The sequence below is a fragment of the Acinonyx jubatus genome, chromosome B2 (assembly GCF_027475565.1).
Source record: "Acinonyx jubatus isolate Ajub_Pintada_27869175 chromosome B2, VMU_Ajub_asm_v1.0, whole genome shotgun sequence".
NCBI classification, from domain to species: domain Eukaryota; kingdom Metazoa; phylum Chordata; class Mammalia; order Carnivora; family Felidae; genus Acinonyx; species Acinonyx jubatus.
Window position 1 is genome coordinate 8,038,515 of NC_069385.1, and position 16,961 is coordinate 8,055,475.

The window sequence follows — 16,961 nt, forward strand, 5'->3', positions numbered from 1 at the left end:
CCGAGGCCACCCCTGACCACCACACCAAGGACTAAGCCCGCCACGCTTTGCCTTCTCTTTTTCCCTCTAGCATGCAAATTCTGCAAAGCAAGAACTTTCTCTGCTTTGCTCGCTGCTGAGATCCCAGGGCCTAGATGCACACTGGCCACAGAGAAGGTACTCGAAATACTTCCTGGACAAGGGAGTGAGTGTTTACCATCTAATGTGACAAGGACTAAATCGAGGCCAAGTGGAGAGGGTGGGGCTGTGAGGGGGGCCTGGGAGGATGGGACCAGAGAACATGATGCCTGGGCTCTGCCTGCCTGATAATTGAACAGTCTCAGACCTCAAGCTCCCTCTCTGGACCCAGTGCTATTACTTAAACAACAACAACAACAACAACAACAACAACAAAACTTCTCATTTATCTTTCCAGGATCCTAGAAACAAGAAAATGCAGAAGAAGGTGGGTAAAATCTATTTCAGATGGCCTCTGCCCCTTTCCCTGTCTTCTTTGTCCTCTTGCCATGCAAGGAGGGGGGAGAAAACTGAGCTGCCTTTTTCCACCTCTTTTTATTTATTTTTTGTATTTATTATTTTTTATTTTCAGCCTGATCTATATCCAGCCTGTTCCTTGAGAAGACAGAGTTCAGGAAACGCTTCCCACAATACCCTCCATAAAAGCTTACCAAAACAACTCATTTAACCAACAAGGCCAGAGCGCAAGCAATGAAACCAGAGAGAATAGCAAGTCTGGTTTAACAATCTTCCCAAAGGAACAAAGAGGAAAGGCAATTTGTGCATTGGAAATTAAAACTGACGAAAATGATTCTGTTTTGGATTATCCTGGATTGTAAGAATTAAGGACGAAAGCACCCACCCACCGAAATGGCTGGTGTGAAAAAGACTAGCCACACCCCGTGTTGGTGATGATGTGTCACAATTAGACACGTGGGCCTCATCGGGGGGAGTGTAAATTGGTCCAACCATTTTGGAAACCTGTTTGCATCTACTTAGAGGTACGTATATGCCGCCCCGACCCAGAAAACGCACTCACAGGTCTGTACCCAAGGGAAATCGATGCCCACACCACGACAAGACAATGTGCTAGAATGTTCACTGCAGCTTAGATCCCAAGAGGCAGATGCTGGAAACCACACAGGGGTCGGTCAGCAGTGGGACAGGTAAGTGGCATGGGATTCATACGGTGGAATGCTGCACAACGATGAAAAAGCACATAAACTACGCTCCGGTGTGACGGCATGGATAAATCTCACAGATGGAATGAGTGAACGAAGCAAGACAAATACACAGGGCACATCTCGTATGGTTCCTTTCGTGTGAAGTTCAAGAACCGTTGGAATTAATACTCAGGGACAGAGGTCAGAGCAGCGGTGATCTGAACGGGGGGGTTGAATATGGATTGTCGGGGACCATTGGGGAACCTCCTAAGGTGCTGGAAATGTGCCACGTAATCTGGGTCATGTACCCAGATACATACCTATGGACAAACTCATCAGCTTTTACACTTATAATTTGCTCATTGAGTGTATGTTATACCTCAATTTAAAAAACAAAAACAAAAAACGAAAAAAAACCCTTGTAGATGAAGGTGACACCCTTCTTTGTCTTTGTTCTTATCCCAGGGGCTCATCGAGCAGCGAAAACACTGTTCCCACAGTTGGATAATTCAGTTCCCTAGAAGATGATGACGGACAGCTCACCGTGTGAGATAAAAACCATGGCGAAGCAGGCTGCCCCCGCCACCAGGTTTGACAGGGCCAACGGGCGGATGAGGCCGCAGCGGTCAATGGTGACGAGGATGATGAAGGCCGCCGGGAATTCAACCAGAGCCGAGTACAAGAAATCCAGGTAGAGGTTCGCACCCGTGGCGCCCACGTGCATGATGAGGCCCTGGTAGAGCACAGAGCTGGTGAACCTGGGCACGGAGGGGAGGCGGAGTGTAAGGCAGAGTGTCTGTGGGACAGTAGGGAGGGAGGATTCTGGCAGCGAAGACAAAGGTCCCTACGAGCTGGAGAGGAGCGTGGGTCCCTTGATTTAGAATGTCCGAGAGCAATCCGAGAAGAGGGGATAATCGTCAGGAAGGACGTCCCAGAGGGGCCCTCAGGGAGCAGCTCCTCTCAGATTTACGTGAGACAATGACTTCCAGGACATAAGCACGTGTCCCAGAGACCCTGACTGTTTCCTGCGACCTAGCGGCCTGGCCCCGCGCGGAGCCCTGCACGGGCCTTACTTCGTCTAATCCTCCGGCAGCTACAAGGAGGCGGGTGGGAGAAGGTGGGTGAGAAGGTTCAGTAATCAGGCCTGCTATATGAGCCGTGTGACCCGAAGTAACTTAGCTAAGCCCTCTGTGCCTCAATTCCCTCATCAGCAAATGGAATAAGGTCTTCCGGGAACACTCAGGCAAGTCCCATCCCGCCCAAACATGGAGACTCGGGCAAAGCGACCTCTCCCTTGTTCCACCCTGACGAGGGGACAGCCGTTCTGACCACGGACGTACAGGCGTAGAGGCCAGCCTTCGTTTAGGGAGACTGGGTGTACTTCAGTGCCACCCACAGGTAAGGTTTGCCCTCAGCAGGACGGTGACCAAAGGGGCAGGGATGAGATACCTCTCTCCACAGCCCTCTCTGCACCCCTTCCCTGCCCCACAGGAAGTACCTGGTGGGCTTCCTGGCACCGAAAGAGCACTCGGCAAAGATGAGCAGTAATTGGCATCGGCGTCTCCCCAAGGTCAAGTACGCAGAGAGAGCAGGGCAGATACTGGCCAAGTCTCTCCAGCTGCACAGTGGCGTTGTCCCCCTGTCTTCCACCCTGTAGCCCACCCCACGACCCATCCATGCGTTGTCCAGGGGAGAATAGCAGTGTCACAGAACAAGGCACCTAGACCGATGGGGACCAGCTAAGTGGCTCAGAGAGACTTCAGAGAGTTCCACGTGTCCTTTTAGGTGACATTGTATGATTTCGGAGGCTGGACACATTTTATGACACTGTGAGAAGAGACCTCGGTTGACGATAAACTGCTCTTATCCCAGCATCTGGATTGCCCATCAGCTCCAAAACCGAGATCACGACTGATGTGTCCCATTAACATACCCCCTCGTTTTCTAAAGCTGCATGCAGAGAACCACTGGGACGCTCTTATTTCCAGCCCAGCCTCACTCCTGATTGGAGAAAAGGGTGAAGGCAACGTGAAGGAAGGCGCTCGCCTGTAGCTTGGTGAGTCCAGATAAGCCCAGGGGCCCCCTCCGTGCCAGCTAGCCAGTTAAACGGGAACAGTCACATATTACTGACAAAGATGTTAAGAGAAAGGAACGGAGAGCCTGGACTTTCCGGTCCCCAAACGGTTCACAAATGTGCAGGGCTGCCATCTTTTGGCAGAACCCATGAACTGCATGTGCGTGTTAGAATGGCACGTCCTGGTACTGAGGGGGTCCCGCGTCTACATCGGACACCGTTCTAAGCTGTTCACACATGTCATCTCGTGAATCTGCCAACGCGCCTGTGAGGTGAGTCCTATCCTGGCCCCACGTGCTGATGAGGAGGCTGAGTCACGGATAGTGAGGCCTTCTGGAGTCACACAGCCGGAGTTTCTGCACTGAAGGAGCAGGTGGAGGGAAGGTGTCCGGGGTCAGTACCTTGGAGGCCACGGGAAGGGATCTGGTTTTATCCTCAGTGGACTAGGGAGGCGTGGACAGCGGAGCGACCTGGGCTTTGCCTGCTTTGTGAGCAGCGCCTGGCGGGGGACGGCGGTGGGAGCAGACAGGACAGCTAGGCGGTACCACAACAGCACAGGCAAGAGATCACGCCCGTCGGGAGGGGAACTGAGAGGGCAGGTGATGCGAAACGGCAGATTCTGAACACATTTTCAAAATAGAGCAGAATTTGCTGAGGGCTGGGGTGCAGGGGTGTGAGAGCAGAGGAGCCGAAGCGCCCCCCCCTTACGAGGAGTGCGCTAGGGGATGGAAATGGGGGCGGCGAGTGGTAAGGGGAAGAAGGAAGGAGGGAGACAGGAGGGCACAGGCAGCAGGGGTGTTTGCAAAGGCTCCCGGGACCCATCGTGGGGCTGGCTGCCGAACTCGGGGACCAACACGAGGTGTGGCAGGTGACTGATGGGGCGAGGGGAATGAGCCTGGCTGGTGTCTAATGCATTTAGGATGGATTCCGTGGAACAGTGGTTATTCATTCAACCTTCAGCAAATATTTGTGGGGTTACCATGTGCCAGGCACCACCCTATTAGTTTGAACCCTTAGTTCTAGTAAAACCTTATGTGGAAGCGGAAATGAGTTAACCAGCAGCAGGGGAAGCCCACAGTCCAGCTGTTCAGCCCCAGGTGTTAGAGAAGCATGTCAACGACAAAGGCCCGGTAGTGGGGAGCCGACCCGATGTCCTTTGAGGGAAGGGGGTAGAGAATTGCAAGATGGCAACCTGGAGGGGGGTACAGACCCTGGGGGTGGGCAGGGGCTACATGGGTGAGTCCATCGGTGTCCAAGCGTTCCGCAATCAGTGGATCATAAAGACACAGAAACGCTCAGGGCAGGGTCTCTGAAGTTCTAAGGTGTGAGGAAGGGATCGTCCCCTTTGGAAGCACCAGGAGCCACTGAAATCACCTTCCAAAGTGAAATCAAGACTCTTCTGTTCCCAGAAGATGGACACGTGGGGTTTGAGGCAACCGTGGGAACCCTTCGTCATGTCTCACTCATCTTACTGTTAACCTCGCCGACGTAACATGCTCTTCTTACTAAAAGGATGTCTTTCCCCATTAATCAGTCCTCAAGGGAGGAAAAAAAGACGTCTCGCTAAGAGCTCTTTGCTTGAAATTCATCTAAAAATTCCTTTTCATGCTTCTCTTTTTCCACCGGCATTGCTCCACTGTCTTTTTTGTAATGTTTATTCATTTATTTGGGGGGGGGAGGGGCGGAGAGAGAGGGAGACAGAGAATCCCAAGCAGGCTCCACGCTCGGTGCGATCTCATGACTCACCGTGAGACCACGACCTGCGCCGAGGTCAAGAGCTAGCCGCTCAACCCACCGAGCCACCCAGGCGCCCTGCTCCGCTGTCTTTAACTTGTACCCCGGCGTCCGGGCAGGCTCACCGAGTCTGGCAGGGAAGGCACAGGGAGGGCTCCTTACCACAGGTACATCAGAATAAAGGTGTGTTTCCTCAGCTGTGGCGTGCGGAACAGGTCTGCAAAGGAGGGGCTCAGCTTCTCGGTGACGTCCTCTTCGAGCGAGAGCATCTAGGAGGGAGACGGAGAGCGTCAGCCACATCCTCACTGCAGGGGGAGCCGAAGAAGCCCTCAGAGCCACCCCGCCCCGCTGTCAGCCACTGCCCTTCCTGTGCTCGGCACTCATCACCCCCATTGCCTCCCGTGCCTTCCGGCTTCTCAAGGCAGCCCCAGAAGCACTTTCTAAATCATAAACCCGACCCCCAAATTCAGGGATGTGAGGAAGCCCTTGCTAGCACATCACCTTCAGATCAACAAGTGGCAGCTTCCCATTCTTGCGGGCGATGTGGCCCATTATCTTCATCACTTGCGCGTTTCTCTTCTGCGACAGCAGCCAGCGGGGAGACTCGGGCACACACCTGCAGACACAGATCGTCACTCCGTGGCACCTTCCCCAGAGCGCGTCCCATTTTAAGCCCTGGTCAGAGCGATGTTGCTCTGAGCAACCCACCCGCCTCACGTGGGGACTGTCAGTCCTCAAGCAGCTAGCGGACGAGGATCTGGGCTCACCCTGTGTTGGCTCAGGGGGCGCACGAAGGAGCTCTGCGGGCCCCTCACACTCTCAGTGCCACCTGCTAAAAGATTTAGGGGCAAAAAGGGAACCACCGCTTTCCTATGTGGCCTGCATTTCATGGAGCAGGGGCCCCATTCTTTGCTGGAAGCTGGGAGCCCTGTTCCTCACCCAGAATGGACGTTCCGTGTGCCCCCCCACCCCTTGGGCTACAGCAGGTATCTCCGTGTAATTCGAGGGTGGTCGAACAAGGCTCGAAATACCTCCCAAACGAAATAAACCATATTCACTTTCCTCTAACACCGGGGAGATAGCAGGCTGTCCATTTCAAACCAGGTAAGGATGTTACAACTCGAAGACTGAGCATCTCTGGCTGAAGGTCTTCTGAACACACTCTGGTGTGGCCCCACCCCGCCTGACCCTCCTCCCCCCCCCCCCCCCCCAGAGAGCCCCTGGTTGCAGCCTGGCAAGGAGAGAGCAGGCTGGTCCTGAGCACAAGTGCGCGGCCCCTAGTCAGCCCTTGTTGAGAGAGGCTGGGTCTACCGCGGTGCCGCCCACAGATGAGGTTTGCCCTCAGCAGAACGGTGACCACAGGGGCAGGGCTGAGGTACTTCTGTCCGCAGCCCTCTCTGCACCCCTTCCCTGCCCCACCATCAGAACTCATCTGTCCGGATGCTTCTCCCTGGGGACCCTGCCAAGCGCTGACAGCTAGTGAGATCGACAGCTCATTTGGGCCGGTTTGTTTCACAATGGCCTAATGTGCACATTCCCCATTCGCTCGTTCGTTCATTCATTCATTCATTCAACCAACAGCAAATGCCTACCAAGTGGCTAGGTGGGGTTTTGTGGGACTTGAAGCATTGCCTCTCTATCTAAGGGGCTGCGAATTTAAAGGGGCCCCGTTTGAGGCTAGCTCCCCATGGAATGAGGGCCGCTGTCAGAACACGGACCACCCCGAGTGGCACAGAGAGTGGTAGCAGCCCTATGCCCGTGCCCGTGGCCACCGCGGCCATGTGAAGGACGGCCCGTGTGGCAGCCGGGGTCACCGCGCAGGGGTCCGGGGCTGGACAGAGGAGCCGGGGCCGCCTCGGGGGACCCACGTACCAGTAGTAGAACAGGAAGAGGAAGATGGGCAAAGAGATGGCCAGCTGCAGCCACCGCCAGTGAGGGATGGCGTAGGCCACTCCCGAGAGCAGCACGAGCCCCACCGTGAAGGCCGCCTGGTAGAGGATCGCCACGGTTCGCCTGTGGCCCAAGCCCATGAATTCTGTGACTGAGACATGAGATGAGTCACTATTCGGGCTCCTTCCCTCCCCGGTGAGCCCCTGCGCCCGCCCCCCACCCCGTGCCCCCCCTCCCCCCCGCTGCCTGCCTGACCCCAGGCTCCTTCCCAAGTCCTGCTGATCGAGGCTCCCGGAGACACCCCACCCTTCGTCCCAGCCTCTCTCGAGCTGGTCCTTTTTCAAACTCCCCCATTTGCCATCCGTACCGCCCGTCACGCACTCAGGATCCAGTCTGCCTGACACCTTCCGCCTCTCTTCCCCAGAGCTTGGCCCCACGAGCTCCGGGCTGAGCTATGACATTTCCCTCGGCCCCAGGAGTGCTCACGGACTTAGTGAGGGACCCGGCCCCAGTCTGCGTGCCTGGGGTCTGTGGCAGCCACATGGGCAGTGGCGGCCCACGCACCCCTCCTCCTCGAGGGAGAGGGCTGAGGGCACACGCGGCAAATGAGTAAACTGTATGCCACGGGGGAGCGAAACATTAACTGGTGGGAGGGGATCGGGACAGTCGAGGGTCAGGGGACGCAGCTTGCCAGAGGGCGGTGCCGTGGGGTGGACCTCAAGGGTGAAGTTCCAGGCAGAGGAGCTAAGGACAGGGATCTCCAGGGCAGGGGGCCAGGCGAGGCCATGGGGGGCTCAGAGAAGGCTGGCTTGCATGGCATGAAACGCAGAGCCGGTCCCTTGAGGGGCAAACGCACTCCCACGTCTGCTGCTGAGACTTGAGACCGACGTGGAGGCGAAGGGACAGTGTTGGCCCGGGCCCAGTGGCAGCAGCGGAGGAAGAGACGGTGGGTCCGGGTGTGCTGTGACAGTAACAGCAGGACCCCAAGGAGGCAAACACAGGAGTGGGGAAGCGGAGGCCGTGACCGACCGCAAGAGGGCAGGTCTGAGCGGCTGGACAGACGGCACTTTACAGACTGGGGGCTGGGGTGGGGGTCGGCAGGTGTAACAGGTGTGGGGTTGGGGAGGACAACATCCTGGGTCCCACCCTGTTGAGGGATGGGAGGATCAGGGAGAAGAAGAGGAGCCAACAAAGGAGGCCAATGAGCCATGGGTGGAGGACGGGGTGGCGAAGTGGGGGGGACAGGGGTGGGGGGGTGTGACCTATAAGTGAGTGGGGAAAGCCTTCGGAGGAGGCAGGGCCCTCACCCCACCCAGATACCCGCTCGGGCATCTGTCGTTCTCTCCAGCGTGTGAGCTCCTTGCAGGGAGGAAGGATGCCTCCTCTACCCTAGTGCCCCAGCCCCGCCCTAGTGACTACCCTGCAGCAACAGAACCAGGCAGGGCCGGGCACGGGGCAGGCACCACCTGTGTGGCTCATCCACTCAGGGCACCGCCACCCCTCCCCCCCACCCATGAGGGCATCGAGGCCGGAGATTATGGAACTCGCCCAAGATTACACGACCGGTCAGTGTTGGGCAGCCGACGTGTGACCCCAAGGTCATCTTCTTAACCATGTGCCAAATAGCACATATTGAACATACACGTGGCCAATACATATGACCCGAACCGATTACACAAAACCATCTGCACACAGTTTCTAGGGGGAGAAACATGCTTTCTCTTGGTTAATGAACCATTTCCCAGAATGCCAGGACACAGGATAGCGTCTTCAGAGGTAGAAGGGCATCACTGTTTCTTTTCTGTTCTCTACAAATGAGCACAACTGTGGATTATCCTCACTGCTGTCTGAAGTGCCCACCTATGGGCTGAGGAAAGCATAGATGGCTCTTTTATACTACCTCCTTCCAAGAAAGTAATTTTCATTCTCTCTTCTCACCCTTCCGAGAAAAACTTGAAAGAAAAAAATGTAGAATTACAGTGGTTTACAGCTCAATTAAAAAAAAAAAAATGTTTCTCTCTTCTCTTATCTCCTCTTTGTTTTCTCTCCTAATTTTCAAGTGGTTCAAACCAGTTGAGTTGTATTTCTTTTCAGGAGGTGCTGGTTCTTTCTTATTTAAAATGTTAAAATACTCTCTTACCTGACCCCCCTTCCTGCCCCTCCCCCTGCTGTAAACACGTCAACTGTGATCTTTTTCCAAATAGATGAGTTGATATGGAAAGATTGATCTATTTAAGTGGTTATTTAAGTGTCTCTCAGACAAAGGAAGGGAGGAAGGAAGGAAGGAAGGAAGGAAGGAAGGAAGGAAGGAAGGAAGGGGAGGGAGGGAGGGAAAGGGAAAAGAAAGGAGGGAGGGAAGTAGAGAGGGAAAGAAGGAGGAAAGAAAGAAGGGAGGGAGGAAAGAAGGGAGGGAGGGAAGGAAGGAAGGAAGGAAGGAAGGAAGGAAGGAAGGAAGGAAGGAAGGAAGGAAGGAATGAGGCAGGCCATCCCCACGTAATGCCCCTGCCCCAGTCACACAATCACATACAACTAGAGTGACCACAATGTCTCCAGACCCTGCAAACCTGCCTTCTCCCCCCAGACCCACCCCCTTCCTCTCGCCCACCCGACCTCTGTGGAAAGTCAGCCCCGCGGATACTTACTCAGGATGTAACCGGACGTCCAGCTGCCCTTGCTGACCAGCCCCTGTAGCAGGCGGAACAGCAGCAGGGACGTGTAGTCTGGCGCCACGGCCGTGAGGACGCCCAAGACGGCGCTGGTGAGGGTGGTGGCCAGGAGACAGAACTTGCGGCCAAACCTTCAGAGGCAGGGAGACAGGGACCTGAGGTGGGGCTGTTGAGTATTTGGGGTCAGGTGGGCACCACGGGGCAGCAAGGGTCCCAGTCGGGAGGCACACGTCACTGCTCTCCGGAGGGGCTGTCCCCCTCAGGGCCCGACCTTGTCATCCTCAGGGAACAGCGGCCCCTCCGAGGTTCGTTAAGTCACACTGTAGCGAGGAATCCAGAATCCTGACGCTCTCAGCCATCTGGCATCTCAGCCTAAAGGGGGGCTCCCCCAGCGGCTCTGCGGGTCCCACACGGGTCCCCTCTCATTGCCTTTGTATCTGGCAGACTGTGTTATACAGGGTTTAGTGGGGTGCACCCCCACGCAAGTCTTATCAGCTGTGTCAACATTTCTGGGAAAACATTCAGTTCTCGTGGTGTAACTATTGAGGATTATTTCCCTTTCCTTTTTTCACGAACGAAATGGGCAAATTATTTGCTAACCCTTCATCCCAGTAGGGGGCTTTACTGACTCGTCTCTCAGACCTTGTCCCACATGCAAGGAAGTAAGGGACCAACCTCCGTGCGGTCACAGCCACCTGGTCCCCACCCCCAGAGGGCCCCACCCTGCCCCCTGCATCCTAGACACCCACACAGCCCTTCATCCTGCTTCTCCTTGCCTCCTGGCCTCAAATTCCTGCCCCCAAACTCCTGCCCCCGCCCAGCGCACCTCCACACCAGCCCATAAATGCCCTTGTCCTTTACTGAGATAGAAACTTCCCGTCCAATACTCACCCCTTCTCACCTCAGAATAACCAGACTTAATGGCATCTGTGTCCACCTCCCCGTCTTTTCTCCTGTGCCTCTGACCAAAGGCTGCGTCCCTGTCACTGGAGCCCAGCCCCCCACCACTGCCCCTCCAGTCCTCCCATCCCCCACCCCTGCACTCTGTGATGCAGTCATCCCCATCCTGGACCCCTCATTTTCCCCCTGTCCTTCGCAGCCCACTGGCCTCAAAGAGCTGCCCCCACACACAGACTCCGCTTTCTCCTCTCTCGCTCTTCTTTAGCCTTCCCGACACCGTCCCTGTCGCTGGCACTCGTGGGGCCACGTGCACAGGTGTTGAGTGCTCTTCCTCCTTGAGCAAGCCTTGCCTTGTGTTCTCCGGCTTTGCACCAGCCCCCGCCGCCTGTCATTTCTTCCAAATCTCCTTTGCCACCACTCCTTCCCTATCAACCTGTTCACCTCTCTACACACTCTGCTAGCTGATCTCAAACACAGTTTACGGCGTTAAATACCAGTTCCTGCTGACAAAGCCCAAAGATTTATCTCGAGCGCGAAACTCTCTTCTGAGCGCAACTCGTGTATCCACTTGCCTCCTTGACATCTCTTCGGTGCCTCCCGGGCCCCTGTTAGCACAGCTGTGATGTTAGCGCTGCGGGGACACAACTCGGGACGGCTTCCCACCCCCTCCCCCCACAGGAGCTACAGTGAAGTCGGCCTCTACCCGACTCAGGCCCGCCTCAAAAAACAGCCCCGCCCTCACCACATCCACCTGCCTGACACCTAAACCTTGGCTTTGTCCCCACCTTCTCTCGGGCCACCACCCAACTACACAATCTGCGTGGAGCGTCGACCCCTGAAATCTATCCTAAATCCCCAACCTTACTCCAGCTTGCTGCCCCACCTCGTCCAAAGCACTAGCTACCACGTCTTTTCCCCATCAAGTTCCGTGGTAGATTTCCACTGGCCAGATTCTCCCATCACTGACCCCTCTGATCCACCCTCCACACGGCCTTGCCGCTCCGTACAGGCGGGTTGGCCTTCACGTACCTGTCTGCAATGTAGCCGACACCCAGAGAGCCCAGGAAGAAGCCCACGTTCACGCAGGACTGAAAGAGGTCCACCTTCCAAGAGTCATCACACACCAGGTTGAACTGCAGCAGGTCCACACCGCAGTCGGAGGGGCCGAAAACACAAGACCGCTTGTGAGTCGAACTACACCTTCCGCCTTCCCTCCGGACAAAGTAAACGTTTAACACAACGTGTGACATCCGAAGGCGTCTCATGTCATCTTCTCTTACCGCGTGTTTGTAAGACAAATTCAAGGTTTCTGGCAAATCTCGGTTAATATCATTATGGACCTCATATCTTTGCTTTACCCTCACTGTATATTAGTTAAAGAAGCTACCGTCCAGTGCTTTGACACTGATAGTCGATTATCAAAAGACAACATGGCCAACAGGTAAGTCTTCTAGAAAGAAGTACAGCAAAGTAGTTTCCTCAAGACGGAAATGTAGCAAAATAAACAGAACATGTTTTCCAAAATTGGTCAAAAGCCCTCAATTAAGTGCCTGTTAATTATACATTTCGTTATGTCAAGTCCACCAATAATTCTATAGATTCCGTTGTGACTGATGTTGCCGTGTGAACAGGAAGGGCTGAGCGAGGACACGATCGCAGGAAGGCGGGCTTAGTGGGAGCAGCCTGGGTATTAGTGTCCTGGGGGGGGGGGGGGGGGCAGGGGAGCTGGAGACTCGGAGGGACCGGAGGGACTGACATGCCAAGAACCAGAGAGGGGAGGGACTGAGCAGGAGGGAGGCAGAGGCAAAGGCGGGACAGAACTGTCTGATGAAGGGCCTTATTGTGTTATAGGGGACGTCCCACCGTAGAGAGCACACGCCTGGGCACTGGACGGGCGTGATGAGGAGACATCGCCACTCCCTCTTCGGGGCTCAGAGAAGTAGATGTAAGTAGGGAGCTCCGCAGCCGGGCCCTGGCGCCCTCCCCGGTCCTGGTGCAGCCCTAACTAGGCGGCATCTAGGGGCACATCCCTCCTTTCTCCCAATCTCTGTGCCGCTCTAGCTACTTTGGATTCACGGCCCCACCCTACCAGACAACATTGTGGGATGTGACAGCAGGAAAGGCACTTAGCCACTTTGGGCCTCAGTTTCCCAGTCTGAAACGGATGCGTTGAGCTGATCCTGTCCCACTCACAGAGCTGCGCAAACACTGAGGGGGAAACGTGAAAATGGTTTTGGTAAATAACAAACCCTTTAACTCTTAGAAGGTTTTCTTCCATGTTTTTCATTTTGAGATTGAGAGAGACAGTGTGCAAGCAGGGAGAGGGGCAGAGAGAGAGAGAGAGAAAGAGAATCCCAAGCAGGCTCCGTGCCAACAGCACAGAGCCCGATGTGGGGCTTGAACTCACAAACCGTGAGATCACGGCCTGAGCCGAAACCGAGAGTCGGACGCTTAACCGACTGAGCCACCCCGGTGTCCCAACGTACCACCTGACTTTCAGAAACTCATAATGAGCCTGTCCTGTCACCTGCTATTTATGCCCAGACCCGTCGGTCCGCTCCCGTGGTGGCTCAGCCCTGGGAGGACAAGATACCTCCCGGCACCTCTGAAGTTCCCCGTCCCGACCGGGATGTTCGTTTCCCTCAGCTGCACACCCTCCTCACCCAGCTCCCCCCTGCGGTTCTTTGGTTTTCCCTGGCTGCCCCGGGCCCCGCTGTCAGAAGGCAGAGGGACAGACAGCTCTGGAGTGTTATCTGGCTGCCCCAGGCTCTGTATCTCCAATTGTCCAACTGTCTTTTTGTAGCCTCCCCCCCACGCTGTCCAAGACCACATTCGGTGTCTACGAGACCGCACCGAAGCCGCAGGGCCCTGTTTTTTGTCTTTTGTTCTAATCTTCGCCATGAGCGAGTCTGTAAGATGTCCCTGCCATGCTTCCTGAAATGCCCTGGATGACATCTTGCCCTTGGACTGTGCACAAGCTGGGGGCTCACAGGGCCAGTGGGAGGGACCCCCGCTTTACCTGCTACCACTGCCTCCTGCTGAGATCTCTGCCCGGCCACCGCCCCTCCCACTATGCTAGAGTCACCTGCCATGCCCCGTGCCCCCCGAACTCACGCCCAACCACTGCCCTCTAGTACATGTGTGCACACCAGGAGGCGGGCCCAGCCCTCGGAAAAGCCCGGGGCTGTGTTGAGCCCCAGGGGGGCGCCGGATGCGCCTCTGAGTCCAGTCACGGCTCCTGCTGGGCCTGGTGTGTTGGGCGGCCTAGAAAACAGTGGGCAGTGCTGTCCAAGCTTGTCTGATCACAGGAGTCCCCCAGGGTCCTTGTCCGAGTACAGATTGCTGTGGGTCCTGTCTCGGCAGATCACAGACCAGAAGCCAGGAGATCTCGGGGACCAGGCGAGTTTGGAAACTATGATGTAACTTTAGGTCCCATGACCTCAGGCTGAGGCCTTTCTCTCGCTCCTGCCCATAGGCAGGGGAGGACAGGGCTTCCCAGCCTGGAGTGGGGCCCCCCAGCCCAGTATGGGGCTGCAGCCGACAGGGCCAGCCGCCCCCCCCCCCCCAACACACACACAGGGGAAGCAAAAAAGTCAGGAAACAGCACATTCCTTCCCCAGGCGGAGCCCAGCCGCTGTCTCTGGCTTGGAGGGGAAGTGAGGCTGGGTGTTCAAACAAGCTGGCTCAGCACCTCCCTCAAGCAAGTTCCAATGTCCAAGGCAAGGCTGAGTTAAAGATTATTTTTGCAGAAATAAATCCCCGAGGTGAATCCCCCAAGAACAAGCTTCAGTTTAGGATGAGGAGTGGAGGCAAAGGGCTTTGAAGCAATCATGGGGGGGAGGGTGAGAGGAGAGGGCATCGCTTCCAGGGGCCGGATCCTCCCCAAATGCACTCTGTACCCGACAGCCACCTCCTCCCCACTCCCCCTGAGCACAAGGGTTCCAGGAGCCCCTCAATTCCCGCCAGGGCTTAGATCTAGGGTCCTGTGGAAGCGGACCCCTACTGCCACGCACAGGGAGCGCCCCCCCTCCCCGGCTCTGGAGCGTTCTGAGTCCTCCTGCGTTGGAGTCCTCCCTTATCCGCTCCTCCCCTCTGTGTCTGCCACCCCCACCTCCCAAACCGCTCCTTCTCCCGTGGTCCAGGCTCAGATTCAGTAGCCCCCCTCGCCCACCCCCCAAGAACCCTCAGGCGAGCTGGGGTCCCTCCCCCACAGCCCAGGCCAGGCCTGTGTCTCTTCAGGGCCACTCTAACTTTTGTTCCTACAACAACCACGTTGGCTGACCCTTCCACCGGGGCTCATTTCTGGACCACCTGAGCCCTCCTGACCTCTGGGGACGCTTCTAGGCCATTCCCAAGGTCCAGCTAGAACTAAACCGCCTTGCTCCTCTGCCTAAACAAGACCAAATTTCCTCATTTGCTGCCACGTTTAGGAAGAAAACAACAACGACGACAACACAGGGTGCCCGGTCGAATTCGGATTTCAGATAAACAACACACATATATGTCTATTTTTTAATATGGGCACTGCCCACACAATATTTGTATTCCCTGCTTCAGTATCAAATATTGCACAACATCTGGGACATGATTATCTTTTAAAAAGCGTTGGTCATTTATCTGAAATTCACATTTAATTCGGTGTCCTGTGTTTTATCTGGCGACCTTTCCTTTCGGGAGGACAGTGTAACGGTTCATTGTCCCCAGCGTGGCACGAGCTCCCTCTCCCCTGAGCCTGGGCCCGCGCTCCCCCTCCCTGTCCTGTTTCCTCTCCTTGCCGCTCAGGATACACCCGAGGCTCCAATCAAATGCCACCTCCCTCCAGAAGGCACCCGTGATAAGTTCGGTGGCTCAGGGACGCCTCCTTGGAGCCCGCTGCCCCCGGTGTGCCTGCCCACACGTGGGCCCGGGCACAGGCCTTGTTCTCCCCGCCTCCCTCACTGCCCTGGAGATGCCAGGCTCCTGGAGAGAAGCGCCCAGCTTTCTCCCTGTCTCCATCCCAGCACCGTGGCAGTGCTGGAGCAGAGCAAAGGCTCAGCCACGTTTACTGAGTGAACAGATGGGGGAGTAAATAGATGGAGGACCAACTGCTTCTGCCCGTTTACTAGTGGAGTCGCTCTCAGTCACGGAGAACAAATACTTCTCTGTCTTGGTATGCTTCTAGACTCCCAGCCAGAGCGCTGGGCAGTTCGGTGTCCCTGGGAGGGGAGGTGCCTCGCGGGTCGTCTGTCATTGAAGGGTGCCTTGGAACCCCCTTGGAAACCCATCGCTTTCAAAAGGATGCATGAACGGAAAAAACCTGGTAGCTTTTTACTAAAATATCCTCAAGGCACAACACAGAAAGAACCCCCCGAACTAGGCGAGCAGGGCGCTCCGACACCACCACCGCATCCTGTGAGGCCACCTCGTGCAGCTCAGCTCAGGTCTGTCAGCGGTTAGGCCAGCCTCAGCTGAACTTCCGGCCCCTGTGGGTCACGGCCGTCCCGGGTTTACTGATGAGGAAGCTGAGGCTCAGAGATGCCGAGTAACCCACGCAGTGATGCCCAGCTCATCTGGAACATGGCCGGGATTGCAACAGTCTGACTTCAAAGCCAGGGAGGCCTCCCCAGCTCCCCAGCCACGTTCAGCCCCCACAGGCGCGTGCCTCCTGAGTGGAGGAAGGGGGAGCCCACTAATTCTAACGGTAGGGAAGCCGCACCCCCAGCGAATTCGGCAGGCTCTTGGAGGAAGAGGCCGGTGGGGCGGAAAGAAGAGAAACCCGTCTCTCCCCGTAGACCCGTGTTCAAACGATCTGGCTCAGCCGGGCCTGCTCTGACCTTCAGCCTCCTTCACCATCACCCAGGGTCTGCGGAGGGCTACACAAGGGAAGCATGCAAAGTGCCCAGGATGGAACTGGACACGTTCTAAGTGCTCAGTGAATCGAACTCTCCTCCCTGCTTCCCCCGTGTCCCTAAAACCCAGCTGCCCCCCAAAACACAGGGCCAGCTCTCACCTCGGTCACGATGGACGAGCCGGGCGTTTCGTACACCCAGCCGTGCCGACAGGGGCCCAGCGGCAGGTGGCTCCTGTTGGCCGCCAGGCCGGCCAGGGGGTCCGCGCAGCTGAGGGCGCTCTGGTTCCAGTCCACCTCGTAGCGGCGGCACTGGTGAGGGGACGCCTCGCCCGCGGCCCCCGGGCCCGGCGCTGTGTAGTTCAGCTCCTCTGCCAGGCTCCAGCCGCATCTCCGGCTCAGCTCGGCCACCCCGGGGCTCAGGCAGCGGTGATCCGGGGTGAAGGCCAGGAAGACGATGCCCACGTAGAGGGGGGCAAAGGCAGCTGACAGCAGGCATAGGGTCAGGAAGACTTGCTTCTGGAACCAGCCGAACTCCCCAACCTGCTCCAGAATGTCATCCACAGTGGGCATGACTGGACCGGCAACCTCATCACTTTGGCCAAACTGCCTCGGCCGAGGTGGCCAAGGTCAATGTTTCGTGTGGGCTTCTCTGCAATGGGCTGGTTTGAAATCAAGTTGCTGTCCAAGCATGCTCTACCTGGAAGCCA

At 56.4% G+C, this 16,961-nt stretch overlaps 1 protein-coding gene and 1 long non-coding RNA gene across 4 annotated transcripts in view; one reads left to right on the plus strand and one right to left on the minus strand.

Annotated features, from left to right (window-relative positions):
• The window catches only part of LOC106989429 (solute carrier family 22 member 1), a 29,672-nt gene extending 12,711 nt beyond the window's left edge, over positions 1 to 16,961 (minus strand). The window contains exons 1-7 of one of the 3 annotated variants that reach the window (XM_027056508.2): positions 16,414 to 16,956; positions 11,454 to 11,557; positions 9,501 to 9,655; positions 6,841 to 7,009; positions 5,470 to 5,584; positions 5,131 to 5,237; positions 1,704 to 1,918 (exon numbers count right to left, since the gene is read on the minus strand). In XM_027056508.2, the coding sequence (XP_026912309.2) occupies positions 1,704 to 1,918; positions 5,131 to 5,237; positions 5,470 to 5,584; positions 6,841 to 7,009; positions 9,501 to 9,655; positions 11,454 to 11,557; positions 16,414 to 16,824 (1,276 nt within the window). In that variant the 5' untranslated portion in view covers positions 16,825 to 16,956. Of the gene's footprint in view, positions 1 to 1,703; positions 1,919 to 5,130; positions 5,238 to 5,469; positions 5,585 to 6,840; positions 7,010 to 9,500; positions 9,656 to 11,453; positions 11,558 to 16,413 lie in introns of all 3 variants that reach the window. The other 2 variants (XM_053222018.1, XM_027056509.2) reach the window with 2 other exon arrangements.
• LOC128315456 (uncharacterized) lies at positions 218 to 4,890 on the plus strand. The gene is made up of 4 exons (XR_008298222.1): positions 218 to 2,558; positions 2,652 to 2,989; positions 3,111 to 3,216; positions 3,379 to 4,890. It is a non-coding gene; the product is annotated as an uncharacterized LOC128315456 (long non-coding RNA).